The sequence below is a fragment of the Vidua macroura genome, chromosome 7 (genome assembly GCF_024509145.1).
Source record: "Vidua macroura isolate BioBank_ID:100142 chromosome 7, ASM2450914v1, whole genome shotgun sequence".
NCBI lineage: Eukaryota > Metazoa > Chordata > Aves > Passeriformes > Viduidae > Vidua > Vidua macroura.
In genome coordinates, this window is record NC_071577.1 from 14760338 (window position 1) to 14777592 (window position 17255).

The window sequence follows — 17255 nt, forward strand, 5'->3', positions numbered from 1 at the left end:
CCTTTGCATTCCTTTTAAATAATAAAAATATTAATTAGGCTTTCTATTCTCCAACAAAAATCAATTAGGAGTATATTGAGGAATGAAAGGCTCAGAAAAGTATCTGAAATTGATTTTTGTAATTAGTTTTACTGGTTGATGGGTTGCATGCACATACGCTTAGATATTAGCATTGATCTCCAGAGGATGTGTGTATTAAATAGCCTGCTCTTCCTTTTTGCTAAAGAAATGAACTTACTAATCTTAAAAAGAGGCTGATGTTGTTGAGATCTGGACTGCAGCTGCTCACCAGCTTTTTTGTAACTTCACCAGCAGAACACCTGCCTGAGCCATGTGATGGTAACGTGCTGAATCTGGTGTTAAAGTGGGGAGCGGGTCTGGGGCAGCTCCTCTTCTGTGTCTCATATTTGACAAAGTGTATATATGTAATGAGGGAAGACAGGCACTGATGTTAAGGAGACCTGTCTTGTTAGATTTCTTTTTTCAGTGGTCCTTAAACCCAAACGTCCTTCTGAGATATGTTTCTATTAAATCTCATATAGCACTTTACATAGGAAGAGAGGAGTGACCAGTAACATTTTCTGTTGTGCCATGTGCTGTGTGCTGATGTTCAGCTAATTAGAAGAGTTATGGCTTGGCTTCATTGGTATGCCATGTATGTAGCTTGTAAAGCTCTCAGGGACCCTTGGAGATGAAGAGTGCTACATAAATATAAAATATTGGTAATGTGAAGTTCCACAATAGGCTTCTCATTGTGCTGAGGCAGACTTTCATCATAAACTGCAGAGCAACTAGGAATGCCTGCCTGGCATTTCTCTGCGAGGTGCTGTGGGGGCTGCTTCCCCCCCAAAACCACACCAGCTTCTGGCACTTCTGAGGGACTTGTGTCTGCAGCAGCAGCATCCGCACAGGCACTGACCTCTGAAGGACGCCTGGGTTCATCCTGCAGTGACACTGCTGCTCCTGCAACAGCATGGTCCCACTCACCAGCCCAGGAACAGTAGGTCCCAAAAGGATTTCTCAAGAAGGGGAGCAAGAAAAATCATTAAAACACACTTAGGGTAGCAAGGAAAGTTATTAAAACACTCTTAAAAAACACTACTTGATTCTTCAAACATATCAGACCCCCAGAACTTCCATATAGGAAAAATACAGGCAAGAAATCTTGCATTTAATTCCTTTTTTCAGTTGTAATTTTGCAGTTTGTCTAGTTCTCTGGGAACATCAATCTTGAAACAAGTGTAGCTGAAACTGTCTTTCAATACATACTTTTAGAAATTGAGACTTTTAGAACTAATTTCATTTTAAATTGTTTTAAAATCACAAATTATAAAAAGGAAGGAAATATTTGTGTTTCTTTCAGACAACTTTTTCTAGGATTTTGAAACTATATAAGAAAAATTCTCAGTGGATTATAACACATGCTGTTTTTTTTCTGTTGTTTTCTTAAACATGCTTCCACATGCTAGCTTTGTGTAGCTATGTATTAAGGATAAGGATAATATTAAGGAACTCTTCAAACATAGTGCAACTAATGTTTGCTTTGAATAACCTTCAAAATATGCATATAGGCAAAATTTGGGGGTTTCCCCTCAGTTTCTTTAAACATTTTTGGCTGAATCAAAAAGGAGTGTCAAGGGACTAAAGCAGTCCCATAACACTACCACATTTTAGCACAGAGAATATCAGCAAAGCTTTTGACTGTGATTCTCCTCTGAAGCTCGCTGCAGGACTGGGAGCTTAAACTACTTGATTGTTTTACTAAGTGCCCTGCAGGAGAGTGCCGGGAGGGGTAAGGAAATAGATATGGATGGATGGATAATCATAATATCTTTGCTTTCAATTCCATAAAGATACAGGGTGAAACTTGAGCCTAATGACTTGGATGGAGCCATGGTTTCACCCCATGACACTGGAACTCTGTGATCTTATTGTGCACATCCCTAAATCTGGAGGGTTTTCTTCTTAAAGTCCCTGCTGTTGAAATCTGGGGAATAGAGAGCAAATTTCTTCCTCTGTATTTCAAATTAAATGTTCCTAGCCTGCAGGGCTGCAAAGAGAGGTTTAAAACCATGGCCCTAGGTTATATACAAAGCAAAAGGCAAATGATGTCTGAATATTATTGTTTTCTTCTTTAAAATCTCATTATTTCTGTAGAAGAGTGCACTCATGACTTTTTAACCCTTGGGATTGGCAATAAACAATGCAGCTATAAGAAGTATAATGTGCCCATTGTGTGCTGTAGTTTTGTGATCATGTCCTCAGCTGATCTTGAGTAGGTACCTCTGTGTCCTGTAACCTAATGTTTCTACTAATCACTCTGCTGAAACAGCCTCTCTGAGATGTCTTAGCAAACATTGCCTTACTTCTTGGACAAGAGAAATATGTCTGGGACCTTGAGGGTGCCTGTGGGATGTAAGTGGCAAGGACAGGGGGTCTCTGTATCTTGAGAATAGACAACATCCCTATTGTTGTGTTTTGTGAGGAAATATTTGCTTGTGAAGGTTTGTACAGGGTTTACAATTTAAATATGTGTTGGAGCAAAAACCTGATGTTCTCTGGTTTGTGCCTGGAGAGCAAAGATACAGGTGTGTGCAGCAAGCTGCTTGCCTGGCCCCCTGCACCATCAAAGTAGACAAATTCACCTCCAATTCCAGTCTGCCTGGGTATGATGTGTCACAGTCCACCCTTGCCTTGCCTCCCTAATAACTTGAAAAAGAATGCCATAGGTGGCAGTGTCAGATGATGGCTTTCAATATCTAAAGCTGCATGAGACGAAACTCACCAAGAATTCCCAAGGCTGGAAATGGAGGAAGAAGTTCCAAAGACCAGTGTGGTGGTCATACAGAACCAACCCAACTATATCCATCATGTTTTGCTGGAAATCTAGTGTGTATTTACCACAGGACTGTAAATGAGATTGTGTGCTTGACTTTTCATACTTTCAAATGATAAATTTTTGGCTTTCAAGAGAAAGCTGTACCAATCATTTGTTTATTTTTGCAACTAGATGCCTAATATTTAGTCTTGCATTCATCTTAGTCACAAAAGGAATAGTGACCCGATTTCAGGGCTGCCAAAGTCTGATGGATTTTTTGTTATGACTTATAATTTTAGCTTCACTATTGCATGTTTCCCATAAATTTTCAAAGGTCTCTGTCCTCCAGTTACCAGATTGGACCAGGCTGGATGAAATAGAGGATGGGGGGCCAGACTGTACTGAAATGTGCTTTGGGGATACTTTGGAAGAAGAGCTCAGTTGGGTGATGTGCCATAAGCAGAAGCAGAACAGAGAGTCTACTCCCCAAGCATGCTAGTTTCAGGGTATAAAATGTGCTCTAGGAACATGAAAAAGGTTAAAATGAGGTATGGACCAAAGGACACAGCCACAGTGAAGAGAGGCTGCTTCACAGAAGTGTGCAGTCATGATGGACTGAAACCCTAAAGTATATCTGGAGGGCTAATAGCATTTCTGTAGGACTGTTTTGGTGATACAGCCCTTCCAGACCAGTAGGTTTCAGGACATGGCTTTGTGCACAAGGAGGTGTGTGCAGGCTGCTTCTCCAGGACCCTCACCAGGCAACTCAGATGTGTCTGATGTGAGTGTTTCCTGGTGATAAAGTGACCTCTTTTGAGATGAGCCTTTGGTTCAGCCTGGCCAGAGTGTAGATGTGGGGATTTTTTCCTGTCCCAGGAGCTGCTGTGTGAGTGCACAGCTGGCATACTTTACCTATGGCCTGGCTCCAGCCGCAGGACAAGGCTGTGGCCAGCCAGAAATAACACCCTTCCAATGCACACAGTGTGGGTGTTGGGTCCTGTGCACCCACTGTGTCACTGCAGCTCTCCTTCACTCTGCTGCACTGCCCATGGAAACTACAAGTCAGTAAGCTTGGAATCACTGGGTAGTGTCTCTGACTCCCAAGGGAAAAAGTAGAAACAACTGAAAGCCAGTATTTCTATGTTGCTTACAGATTTTCCCTAAGCAAATGATACATTTTTTTAAACACAGCTCATCTAGGAAAATTGCATAATTCACTGCTTGAATATATCTGCACTGCTTCCTAGGTACATTTATGGGTATGTGGAATCCGAGCCAGCACCTTGGTGTGGAGTAAGTTCTGAACTGAAAGAACTGAGTATTTAACATGTTCCTAGGTATTGGCTTCTTTTGGATGAGCACTGGCTCCTCCATTGAGTGCATTTGTATAAATGTGGATTTATGGATTTGTTTAAGGACTGCATAGATCCTTGTGTTAAATAAAGGTGACTTAAGGAGTAGAGCCTCCTTCCTGGGAGTGGCTTGCAGGCACAAGTTTTGAATGTGGTTTTTAATTTGAGAAATTAGAAAAAAGTCAGTGTGACACAACTCCATGATGTTCCTATTTTTAATTGGATTTGCAGCTCCTAATTAATTTCTTAAAAAGAGGGAGATCCTGGCCCTGTAGAAGCGAGTAGGAGTTTTGCCATTGCCTTCAGCAGAAGAAGATTTCATCATCTATCTTTTTAGTCCACTAATCCTCTGAACAAGAGAAGAGCAGCCTAACACATGGAAAGGAACGTTCCCATTTTTTCTCCCTCCTATTGCCAGTAGTGAGGTAGGAGGATCCTCCCCCCTTTTTCGTTCCCATGCTTTCTACATATGTGCACCTTGGCAAGATACACTTCCATTTCATCTTCATGTAAGGTGAAAGCAGCCATTAAAGGAGCAGTTTGTTTTTAGTCTTCACATGCAGGGACAGGCAGATCTCTCTTCTCCTTCCCTCTTGTGTTTTTGAGTATCTGCAGGAGGGGAGGAAATCTAATGTCTTTGAGGTCTCTGGGTCAAGGAGCCGTCTGGCATGGCTTTAAAGGTCACTGTGCTCCTTTGCATTTACCTTGTCTACTGGGAGCCTGGTATGGCAGTGTGCAGTCTGGAGCACTGAGAGGTACTGTCTGACATTTTGCTGAACAGGGCTTGGGTTACAAAGGAAAAACAAAACTCAGCTCAGGGCTGTGGAAGGCTAAAGCTGGAACACTTGGGAGAGGAGCCCTTGCAGCAAGTAGCAGAGATATGTGTCATTCCTTGGATTCACCAGTAATCGTGCTTGGCTTTTCTGTCTCTTGTAGCACTGTATATTTTCAAAGCTCTTGACAAATTTTAACAAGCCAAACTCCACTTCAATCCTAGTAGCCTCTATAGTTTCACAGAAAGCCCAAGATGCTTTTTCTTCACCCTTCTGCTCTGTGGATGACTGTATCCTTCAGACTGGCTGTACCTGCCAGATTTGGCTGAGCAGTTGTCTTCTGCATTTGCTTTGCAGTGTGTGTGGCAAATGTGCTGCAAGGCAGTTTCCCTGCCTGGCTGTCTCCACTCTAAGGTAGGCACTAGAGAGCGTCAGAGAACCAAGGAACTGCATTAACATTGAGGCTTGTTAACTGACAGCTTTTTAAAATAATGCATGAACTGTTCAGACAAACTGGTGCTCCATCACAGGCACAGGATCAGGCCTGGGAAATCCCTTTTTCCTGAGGAGAGCAGATGCTGTGTGCCAGGTAGGATGCAAAGGGCTGGGGGGAGATTGCTGCAACTGCTGCAACTGCAGCTCCAGGGACCAGCACTGGGGACAGTGTTTGAGGTACAGTTGAGTAACCAGCCCAGAAACAAAACACCAGCATCTTTTTCACTAAGAAGATTCTAACTTCTTATTTTCCTGAAGACATCCAAAGAATAAAGGAACAAGAGGTTAATCTGCAGAGATGACCAAGAAGGCACATTCTAAGTGGGGTAGGTTATTGTTGGCTCAGTCCATTGTCCTGTTGGGCATTTTCCCATGGGGGACTGTGACTCACAGCAGGGACATCCAGGCTGGCCTTTCTTCATTCAAAGACTGTAGGATAAATGGATATTTTGGTGTAGTCTTGCCAGCTGCTGCCCCCTCTTCACATCTTCATCCCAGTGAATCCTTTAATTGAAATACTGAGCCAAAGAAACTTCTCAAAGGCCAATAAAATGGCTCAACTTCAGTTACAGTCTCAGCCCATTCTACTGTTCTGTCTGGGGCAGATGACTACTGTTCAGCAGAGCTGCCTGTGCAACAAGAAGTCTGCAGAAACTCACAAACCAGAGAATAGCATTTTTTTCATGTATTTTGCTGCAATTTTCTTTCCCTTTTCACTTTTCTTGCTCTTTTTGTGTCTCCAGTTCATCATCATGGTATACATAGGTGTTCCATATCCAGATCTTACTCTTCTAGTTGCTGAATAGACACAATAAATATAGGAAGCTGTGTCTCTGCATTGTCTGCTGTGGTCAAATGATTGTTTCATGTGACTGGCCTAGAGAGGTCTTACAGACTGTAGCCTCGGTGTGGCCCATGGTGGGTTTTTAAGGTTACCTTCTTAGCAATTTTAAGAACAAATAAATAAGTAATAATCCACTTAGAAGCTTGGTAGTGAAGGTGATTTCTTGTCTGAATTTTATCTCAACTGACTGCATGGTGAAGAGTGACATGGAGTTACTATAGGAGGAGATGCACTGGAGCATTTGTTGTGGGAGGGAGATGTTAAATTTGAATGCACACCAATGCATGTGCACTGAAAAGGAAAAGGGAGTCATGACTTGGGATTCTTCATCAGAAGGTGTTAATGACTCCACAGATGTTACACCATGGCAGACTTTGATCTGCAGAGACTGATGTGCATTAGAAGATAGATGTGAGCATAGAATCATAGAATATCCTGAGTTGGAAGGGACCCACAAGAATCATTGAGTCCAACTCCTACCAGCAGACTAGAATCTCTCCTGTCTTACCACTACACCATTTCACTGCCTTCAATGGTACTGTTAATATTTTGGGGCAGAATAACAGCTGATGAAGGTATAGTGCAAGAAGCCTGAAGGACCAGCTGATTCAAAGAAGTAAAAGTGCATCCTCTCACACTCGATGACCTGACACATAATTTCTTGGTCCCAGGAGTAGATATTGTAGAAGCAAGTAAAAAAGGTGCAGTCCTTGGGGGCAGCAGGCATGAATGCTTGAGGGGAGCAGATGTGAGGCTGGCCACACAAAGGGTAAATAGAATCAGGGTAAAGCATGTGATGCAGTAGTGGTGGTCACTCAGGAGTGGTGCACCCCTGTACAGTGTTCAGGTGTTAGTACAGTCACTCAAGTACCGCAGTAATACATCTGGCAAGGTTAGAGTGAGCTGAAAAGCTGTTTGAAAATCAAGCTTCAGCCACACAGCTGCTTAGACATTTGAGGGCATTCTTAAGGCTTCTTCAAAGGCCAGTTGCATGGTTTTGTTAGAAACAAGATATAAGGTTGTGTGAGAATTTCAGCTGTGGTAAAATCTGGAACTATCCTCAGTACAATACATCACAAGCCCTAGGTTATTTGCATCCCATGCTGACCTTGAATTGTATGAAGGGCTAAACTACTCGGATGGGTTAGAGGCAGGGCGGGAGGACATGGGGCTTTTGAGTGCTCAGTAATGCTGCTGCCACACTGACTGTTCTCTCCTCCCCTCTGCAGGTGAGAAGCCTTACAAGTGCTCGTGGGAAGGGTGCGAGTGGCGTTTTGCACGGAGCGACGAGCTCACGAGGCATTACAGAAAGCACACGGGTGCAAAGCCCTTTAAATGCAACCATTGTGACAGGTAATGCAGCTCCTAACGTGGTGTTCAAGAAACCTGTGGACTTTTGTGACTGGCAGGGAGCTGCCAGCTCCCAGAAACAAGAGACCTGGCTCCCAGCAGAGAGGCCCCTTCTGTCCCACTGCCTGAATCCCTGTACCATGGAGGGAACCTCTGCTCAGCTCCTGTCCTCTCTGCCTTAGTGGCCAGGCAGGCTGGCAGATGGGGAATTCTTTCTAAGCAGTCTAATCCCACGTCACAGAACAAAATGTGGGACCAGGTGTAGGCCTGACTGAGCCCTGCTGGTGTCTACTGTGAGCACAGGATTCAGTTCATAGGGCAGGTCTTGTTAATACTCTTAAAGCAGAGAAGACATCCAGAGGGCCTTAGACCATTTCAGTGATGGACCTCTCCACAAAGCATCTCGCCAAGCTTTTTGTCTCCTGATCCTGTAAGCTTGCTTTGCTCACAAAGGCAAAGCTCACCCTATTTGCTCTGCTTCAAGGACTACCCCAAGCACCACTCTTGGGTACTTGCATTTTGGCAGGGTGGGCCTCATAAAAACATTGGTGTATGTCAGGAGGAATGGGGAGTGTGTAGCTGCTGTGCCACAAGTGGCCCAAATCTATAGGAAACCTCTAGGGAAAAAGCATTGCATTTCTGTATGATTGTTGTCTTCTCTTAGCACTGAGTCCAGGGCTCCTAAAGAAAAGACAACAAAGGGCACCATTCTCAAAAGCCCAAGAGTGATTTAGACACATTTTACTGTTTAAGTTCATGGGGTTGTTTTGTCCAAGATCAGTGATCTCTGCACATTCCTGCTAATTAGTGAATCTTTTCCTACAGTTTTAAATCTCTTGACATCTGTTTGAAGTGGGAAATACTCTTCACCTTCATTCTGTGAGGGCCCAGATTTGAAAGCCTGACAGGTGCGCAGGGCCGAGGTTCCTGTCACGCAGCAGTGCCCTGGGACTCGGAAACGACTCGGAGCTGAGGCTGAGCTGAGCACCCAAGCAGCTCCCTGGCAGAGCCGCCCTTGCAGCTCTCACCGCCGTTCGTTTGTACAGCCCTCGCTGCTTTAGCTGCTTCAGTAAATACTGAGCTTCTCTGAAAAATCTGGTCATCCTTGTTTGGTGCTGAGTGTTTTTGAAAGCTGGGTTCTTTCAATTTAGAAACAAAACCAAAAGAACACACTTCTCCACATCCCCGATCCCAATTGATAAGAAATCAGGGTGGAGCAAAAGCAATTACCCCTGTAATGACTCTTGACAGCACTGACAGGATCGAACAATGAGCCCTTCTCCCCCACTCACCCCCCCAGCTGAAGATTGGCAGTGCCCTGGGTGAAACCTGGATCCACCATTGAGTAATCAAATAATGTGCTTGCATCTGAACATGTTATCCAGCTAATCCTATTTATATATATTTTTAAAAGAGGCTTAAGAAAATTACCCATCTTTTTAATGCAGCACTAAGGTTCTCGACTGTGATAAGGAAACGTTTTGTAATACAATAAAGCCTCTAGGAAGCCTGTGGGTACACCAGACCAACAGAGAATATGCGTGGAGAGAGGATGTGTGGAACATAAACAAGGGACCCCATCCTTTTATGGGAAGGAAATTTGATCATTTTCACATCCTGCCTTTCCAAGAGCTTCATCTCCTTAAGTGCTCTTCTGCCCTTGTCTCCCCTCTTCCCGTCCCCCTTCCCCCACGGAGGGTTTCCTCTTGGATTATCGTTTGTTTTATCCCTGGATCATCTTTTGTTTGCTCAGAATGAGGGACAGGATAAGCCAAGTAGGGACCTCTGCAGTTCTGCTTTTGTTTAAGTAGAACTGTGAATGAGAACGATTATGTTCTCTGTTTTAAATGTAAGTCATTGCCTTTCTCTTTTCTTTCCTCGAGTGGCCCCACAAACATACACAAGCATACACATGCCCTAGGGTTTCTGTGTCAGGACAAACAATATTTTTAGCAGAGATCTAGAGAAATACAGCCGGTATTTTCAACTCCTTGGTCTCTTTCAGCCCTTTGTTAAGTGTTCGTTATTCTCCCTCCACATATTATCCCTTTCTACCTAGCTTTTCTCTTTAGCAGCAAACTCAGTCACTGCAGTCAAGAGATATATTCCTGTAATAATCGAATGCATTTTCTGCTCTTCTGCTGAATCTGTAGATGAAGGAATAACATTATTAATAAAATCCAGAGTGCTGAGGATTGTGTACTGTTAAACTCTATGCCCATACTATCTGTGTGATAGGAGGCAGATTTGTCCTTATTCCCCCAGTTAATTGTTGCAAGCTTTTAGAATAACAGCGCCTGTTCCTTTGCCCCCCTCTGCCATACTACTGTTTTTCATTCTTCTCTCATTCTCAGTCCTCTTTGCTACCACCTGCTGCAGAGGTCACCTCAAGCAAGCACTGAAACATGAGCCTAAAACTGCCTTTAGCCATGTAGGCAGACTTTTAAAGATGTGCCTTCCTGAGCCAGGGTTTCAGCTGGAGAACAGTTTCTCTGTATTTGAACTCCTGCCCTTTATTGCACTCACCATTATTGACAGAAGCTGTGGCCACTCTCTCAGAGATGCTGGCTTGTTAGGTTTTAAGGAGCTGGTTGGACCTGTTTTAACAACACTGATGTAGCAAAAGTCCTATGCCTGTTGTTGTTCAGAGCTGAAGGCTGTATCTTGGCAAATAGAGCATGGAAGGGGTGATTCAGATAGCAGAAGGGGATGTTGTTCACACAGTCTGGCTGCAGTTCCCTTCCAAGACTGCTTTTAGATGTGCTTGTGTCTTTCACCTTCCGACCAATGTCAAAGAAGTATTAATGTCCTCTGTGTAAAAGTAAATTTTATAACAAAAGAGATGAGATTCTCTTCTGCTCTCCCAGCCCTATCCCAAAACCATGCAGCCCACAGATCACATTGTCAGTCATAGCTGGCAAACTACCACTGCTTTGAGTAACATCATATGTACTGAAAATGGTGTGTAGCTTTGTGGCAGCAGGAGAGAAAGGAGAATCAGCTAAAGTGGTGTGGAAAGCACCCCAGGAAAGTCCTTAGTGCCTTCCAGATGCCAGGGTTATGCTCGTTGTTAGCATTCCCCAGGAATTTTGCTCTTCAGAAATGCAGGCTAGGGTTGTTCCTCACACAGTGCAAGCCCTCAGCACTTCAAGGGGAAGAGTTTGACAGGGTAGTGGCACTTGCTGATTCTAGATAAATGGGTGTTTAGGAGACAGCAGCTTACTGCCAGACTGTTGGGATGCATGTTCCTCTCTGCATATGTGTACACGTGCTCATGGTTTCCTTGTTGATAGCAAGTGGAGAGTGCACTTAGCTGGAATGAACACATCCCACAGTGGAAAATCCACAGCTGGTAGGAAAGATGGCTGAGTGATATATTCCCTCTCATTGTACTTACCTTCCCTTTTTCTCCTTCAGAGGCTTCAGTGCCAAGCAGTATTGTGTTGCTAAGGAGATACAGCAAAAAGAGAAAGGAAGGAATCATGTCTGGGAGCAGGGAATTTGTGTATCACATATCCCTGTATGAGTTTTAAAATTAGAGTGTCTTATTCTAGCATAAAGTGTTCTTTCTAGGAAGAGCTAGACTGAGGGGGGGAGAAGCCCTCAGAGAAGGCTGTGATGGGCCCACGTGTGATCTGCAGAGCTGGTCTGGAACTGAAAGAGGTGTAGAGCCAGAGGTGTAGAGCAAAGTCTCATATCGTGGCTAGGACTAGAGACCAGCAAGCCCCTGTTCCTTGATTTTTGAAGAGTAGTTTCCTTTGACAATTTATCCTGTGGAGCCTCTTCCACTGCTGCCTCTAGTCCCAGAAAGAAAAAAAAAAAAAAAAAAAAAAGTGTGTCCAGTAATCAATAGGCTTTTTGACAGTGTGATTTAGCTGCAGAAATTTTGTATGGACTGTTTTACAGTTGAAAATAAATATCCACATCCACCAGCCTTACCAAGAGATAGAACTAACCAAATTAGGCAGCAGGAGAATGTGAAGAATTAGTATTGTACTTTATTAGCTATAAACTAGCAAATATGGCACCATTTTATTACCTATAAAAGTATTATGGGTGCTAATATGATAGTTACTGATGTGAAGCAATGTACTGAATCTATAATTTTAACAGATCTGGCTATGGTGTGACTCAGCATACACTTTCCTGGGTTGCATCTGTAAAAGAGACAACTGGAGAGGAAAAGCTGTGCTCGGGTGGGGGTCTTATGACTAGTCCTAGACTGAAGTGCCAGCTGGTGCATGTCTTTTTGGCAGCCACTCAAGCTGTTGTTTTGTTTTGGCAGCCCTTGTAGCCAGAGCATGCTGCTTTCTCAGTTTAAGACTGATGAGAGAGACGTTGGTCCAAGGATGTATTTTGTCACTCTAGGGCTAGAAAATTCTAACTGTGCAGAGCCTGCTGTGTTGAAAGTCCAGTGTCCATTGTCAGATTCACGTGTGTCTTGCTGTGCCTCATGTAGGACCTTGAAGGAGTGCCTCCTCCATCCTATTTTGAAGTCTCATTTTTGCCATTCTGAAGGTATTTACTGCCTTGTAAGCCCTGCAAGTAGAGAAGAGATGACTTGAGCAGAGCTATGCTCGTTGCTCATTTACAGAAGATGAGTAAATGACTTTTCTTGTGGAAGTTGTCTTGTTTTAAGGTTTCTTTGTCTTAAAAATGTACCTCTTGATCACTCATCTCTGTAGATGCTGATTGATCACATGTGCAGTGGAATACTTCAGCAGGACACAAAAAGTCCCCTAACTATTTGAAATAGTTTCATTTTTTTAGTTCTTCTCTTTCTCAGCCTTTCTCTGCTTAGGGTGTTTATCCCTCGGATATTTAGATTGACTGTTCTTTTTTTATCTATCAGCATTGGCTTTTGGGGGGGGGGTTGTTCAGTTTTTTCTTCTGCTTCTTCTTTCTGAAAACTACAAAACACTCAACCACTGCTTTTTTAAAAATACACTCGGCGCTCATATATGAGCTATCTTGATTCTCACAATAAGCCATTTGGATATTCTTCAGACCATTATTGGTGGCTGCTTTATACTCCAGTTCTGTGGAGCACTGATAAGACATGCCAGGCAAATCAGTTCTGTAAGTAGTTTTTCCTAGTGTTCTTGGAGCCTACAGAACCAGTTTACTCAAAAGCCACAGGTGTGTGGGGGTTGGTGTGATATTTGTAGTAGATGTTTTTAAAATAAACAAGCCAGTATCTTGTAGCTTAAGGTGGAAAGAAGGTAAGCCAGAATTTGCAGGGAACTTGAAAACCTCCTGTTTTTAAATGCTCTACTGAAGTTTCTAGTAGAAGTTTAATTTCTAAGTGTGTCTTCAGTCCTGTCACTGTGACAGGCTCCATTTTGGAGCTGTGGGGTAGGCACCCAGAACCACTGCCTGCTTCTCCTGTGGTTTGCTTTCCAGTGCCATACATATCTTAGATGACACTGTGATGGTGGGTGTAATGGATTGGTACTTTCAATCCCATATCTAATAGTTATCGAGTCTGTCTCATCAGGATCCAACTACATGTTCAGAGTGACAAAAAACTGTTTTCTTATGAAAATAAAAATAAATATAATTTCTTATGAGATGGAAAAGTCTTTGTGGATAAAGAACAGAAGTTGGAAGCTCAAGTCCTGGCTTTCTTTTTTTTTCCCTGGTTTTACCGCACCTGTGTGATTTACAACTTCCTTGCCTTCTCTGTCTTTCAATTGTCACTCTTACAAAATAGGCATAATATCTTCTGTCAACATCCTTCAGGGAGATAAAATTCATCAGAATCCACATATTACCACCCAGATTCCCAGCTGAGAGGAAGGGAGAGATATGAAGCCTGATGGATTGTCAGCCTCCAAAGTCTGAGCCAGATTTCCTTCCAGTTTGGAATTAGAAATGAGAATTTAGCTTTCAAAACTAGCATCATTCTTTGGTGCTTTTTGTAAGGAGTGGGCACTTGAGAAAGTTGGTATTTTCAAAAATGGTGTTGCTGAATAAAACTGATTTGTTTTATTTATTTTTTAATATGCAAACACACACATACTAAATACTTGGTTTTATAGTCCAGATGCATATATGAGCACTCTTCCCTGATGTCTGACTCAGTGAAAGAAGAGAGATGGAGAGGAACAGGGAAAGGATAAGTTGTCTCTTGAACTGCTGAAGAGCCAGGGTAGTTGCCTATCTGTGGTCACAGAGGTCGTTCACACAGGCTTTGGTGGTGATCCATGGATAGCTCAAGGAATGTCTCTAAACTGGGATATGTATTTTCTCCTGTACATAACAAGGAAGGAGCAGAAACTGTGTTTTCCAAAATCCTATACTTATTTCCTGCTTGCATTATGTTGCAGGTGTTTTTCCAGGTCGGATCACCTCGCCCTCCACATGAAGAGACACATCTAAATATCAGTCAGCTTGGCATGGATGTCATCTGGGCTAAGTGTTGTGAGATGAAAGTGCAACTCAAGTTACAACGTGCTACCTTACAGGAGAAGAGAACTTGATCCCGTGTAATCCTCTGTACAGGGACCACATGCTCACAGTGTCATGCTCCCAGTTACACTTCAATACCTACATCGGTTCTTTTATGCCTTGCCCCGGCTGGATGGGAGAAGATGCAGGCGAGGAAATGATATAGAGGTGAAGTCAGTGAAAAAGAACAGTTACTTACAGTACTTCATCCCTCTTGGATTTGTTTCCTGTTTTTGCCAGTGGAAATCAAAGAAAACAGAGGAGGCTTCCCTGCGAGTGGACAGCAGTAGGAGGGGCTTATCTAACTTGCTTCTCAGTGCAACTCAGTAGAAGAATATGTCGTCTTGAAGTTGCATATTTGTAGCACTAACTTTCTTTTTAAATAGATGGGGGGAAAACAATGACCTAGAAAACCAAATCCCAGTTTGGTAGCCAAAATTAACCTCTTGGGTTTTTTGTTCTTTCTCTGAGAATTCCTAATGTTCAGTGTATCAGACTTCTCACAGACACTTTGACCTGTCTTGGTTTTGGTTCTTCTTCCCAGAACTGAGCTATTGAGATCCTTTTAAGTCAATACCAGTGGCCTTAATGGCAGTAGACTGTGGAGTGACACTTGTGACACAAACATCCTCTTTTTGGCCTGAGTTTATGTAGACTTCATGGAGGATTATATTTTTGTTGGTTGTTTTTATTTAAATTTTTTTTTTTTTGGCTATTGCACAACATATGCACTAGGGACTCTGGAAGCTGCTGCCGTGATGGCTAAGTAGCCAAGGGATAAACCCCTGAGATACAGCACCTAATATCTCTGTAAGCCTCACCTTATTGCCATAGCTAGGACTTCTTGTTTATTTTTTGAACAAAAAACTTTAAAAGCTTGTTTGGAAGCTTAAACATTTTTTCTCTTTTCTCCACAAACAAGTGATCTTCAGAACTCCTTGTCTTCACCTGGATATCAGTCTGGGACTGGCCACACAGGCATGACTACAGGATTCCTTCTACATCATGTGAGCATATTAGCCACAACCCACGGTGATTCAGTGGTGAATTATGTTGCTTTTTCTTGCAGTTCTTCTATTAACGAATTTAAAACATTAGCCTTTTGTTTCTGTAAAGAGCACCTGCAGACGTTTTAATTTAAACCTGTTTGTTGAGCATCTTACACACAAAAAAAAATCCCAAGCCAAAAATCCTACTCCAATCTCTGAGTAGGAAATCAAGAACCTTTTCCAAGTACAATGGCTTCATTCAGCATTAGCCTGTTTATCAAAGTCCTGCTTTTCTGTTCATCAAGTTGATGCTGTAGCCCACACCTATATGAAAAATTGTAACCATGTGAGCGGTGAAGGAAGGGATTGGATTTTACATACAGCAGTGAGGCATTTCCAAATGATTGGTCCAAAGTATTACTAACCTAGAGGTCCATTTTGGCCTACAGTGTGAATCATCAAGGAGAAGTGGAGTCTCATGCTCACCCTTCCGTCATAATAATTTGATTTCTTTGGCTCAAAGTGGATTAAAGTCTTCATTACAAAAGGAAAAAAAAAAAACAAACCTAAAAAATGTATTGCCATAACTTGTATTTGAGCCTATTTGGCACTGGCCCTGACTCCAAAGACTGCATTTAGGACCATGAAAATGGCCTATGCAAGCAGGCAGGCGGTCATTAGGTTGTATATTTTGTATATTCTCGGACCATCCCTACAAGATGTGTCTAGAAATGAAACAAAATAGCGTGTGGTCCACAAATGGTTGCTGCTCTTTTATAATGTATTAGCCAACTGCCCTTCTTTGACTGTTTTGACTCATTGACTGTTAAATATTTCCCTTAATTTATGTTTTGGGAGGTAAAATTGTACTCTAAGGGGAAAAAAAGAGCAAACAAGAAACTCAATAGATGTTTTTAAGAGCTGTCACCGGGATCCTTGGCACTTGAATTCTCAGCATTTTGCAACCTTTGGTTCCAGTGAGAGATTGAATTTATTCAAAAGATGCTGGTTTTCCTCACAGTTTTCACAAAACACTGTGACTGTCAACTGAACACTTTGGGGACAGGGGGGAAATACGATGTCTGGCCCATATGGTATGAAATATGGACCAAAATCTAACCATCTTTTAGGGGCAATGATGTAATATTCATGATAAGAGCATGAGAGAGAGTGAAAGAAAGTCAGAAAGAAAGAGAGAGAGAAGAAAAAATTGAATTTATTCCAAAGATTTAAAACTAACTATACTCTATATGTGTATATATATATGCTTATATATATATATATGTATACATTTAAAAATTGCAGAGCACTGCTTGCTGACAATCTCGTATTTCTCTACTTCTGTATTTGCATACTTCTTATGGCCATTCCACCCAGCTGTTTCACTGGGACTGAGGGCCCTAGAATCCAGTTTGTGTTGGAACAAATAGAGCATCCTGCCAGATCACAGAATCACAGAGTGTCCTGAGTTGTAAGGGACCCACAAGGATCATCAAGTCCAGCTTCTGGCCCTGCACAGGACATGCCAAGAATCCCACCATGTGCCTGAGAGTGTTGTCCAAATGCTCCTTGAGCTCTGGCTGGCTTGGGGCTGTGACCACTTCACTGGGGAGCCTTTTCAGGTGTCTGACCACCTTCTGGGTGAAGAACTTTTTCCTAATGTCCATCCTGAACCTCCCCTGACACAGCTCCATCCCATTACCTTGGATCCTGTCACTGATCACCAGACAGCAGAGACTGGTGCTGCCCCTCTGCTGCTCCTCAGGAAGATACCTAATGGGAACTGAAACCTCAGCTGTGTGAAACTGTAGAGCATCCTGTGAATGCATTAGATTTAAAAAAGTATAAGAGAATCCTAGAATTTCATTACTGTAGTGTCCTAAAATTTATGCTCTCAAATTCTCCAGTACAATATTCATTGGCTGTGAACCTGCATAAATATCTTCCGTTGCCCTCTGGACACATCTGCCTTTAGACATGCTATCAGTAGTATAGAAACCTTAATTATTAAGTGATGGTTTAAACACCAGACTCTATTTAAACTGGAAAAAGTCAAGCAAGACTGTCTTTTAGTTCCAGTTGTCATTTATGGTCTTGTTGTCATCTTATTTAAATATACAAGAACAAGGGCCCCAGGGTAAAAAAAAAATGCTGAAATATATTTTTACTTTGTTCAAAAGGAAG

General features: G+C 42.5%; 1 protein-coding gene across 3 annotated transcripts in view; it reads left to right on the forward strand.

The window, feature by feature from the left end:
• KLF7 (KLF transcription factor 7) overlaps positions 1-15074 on the forward strand; it is a 58798-nt gene extending 43724 nt beyond the window's left edge. The window contains exons 4-6 of one of the 3 annotated variants that reach the window (XR_008437979.1): positions 7512-7635; positions 13962-14250; positions 15005-15074. Coding sequence is in view for 2 of the 3 variants with exons in the window: in XM_053982924.1 (XP_053838899.1) it covers positions 7512-7635; positions 8458-8515 (182 nt within the window). In the remaining variant the exon portion in view is untranslated. Of the gene's footprint in view, positions 1-7511; positions 7636-8457; positions 8541-13961; positions 14374-15004 lie in introns of those variants that run through there. The other 2 variants (XM_053982925.1, XM_053982924.1) reach the window with 2 other exon arrangements.
• The last annotated feature ends 2181 nt before the right edge of the window (positions 15075-17255 follow it).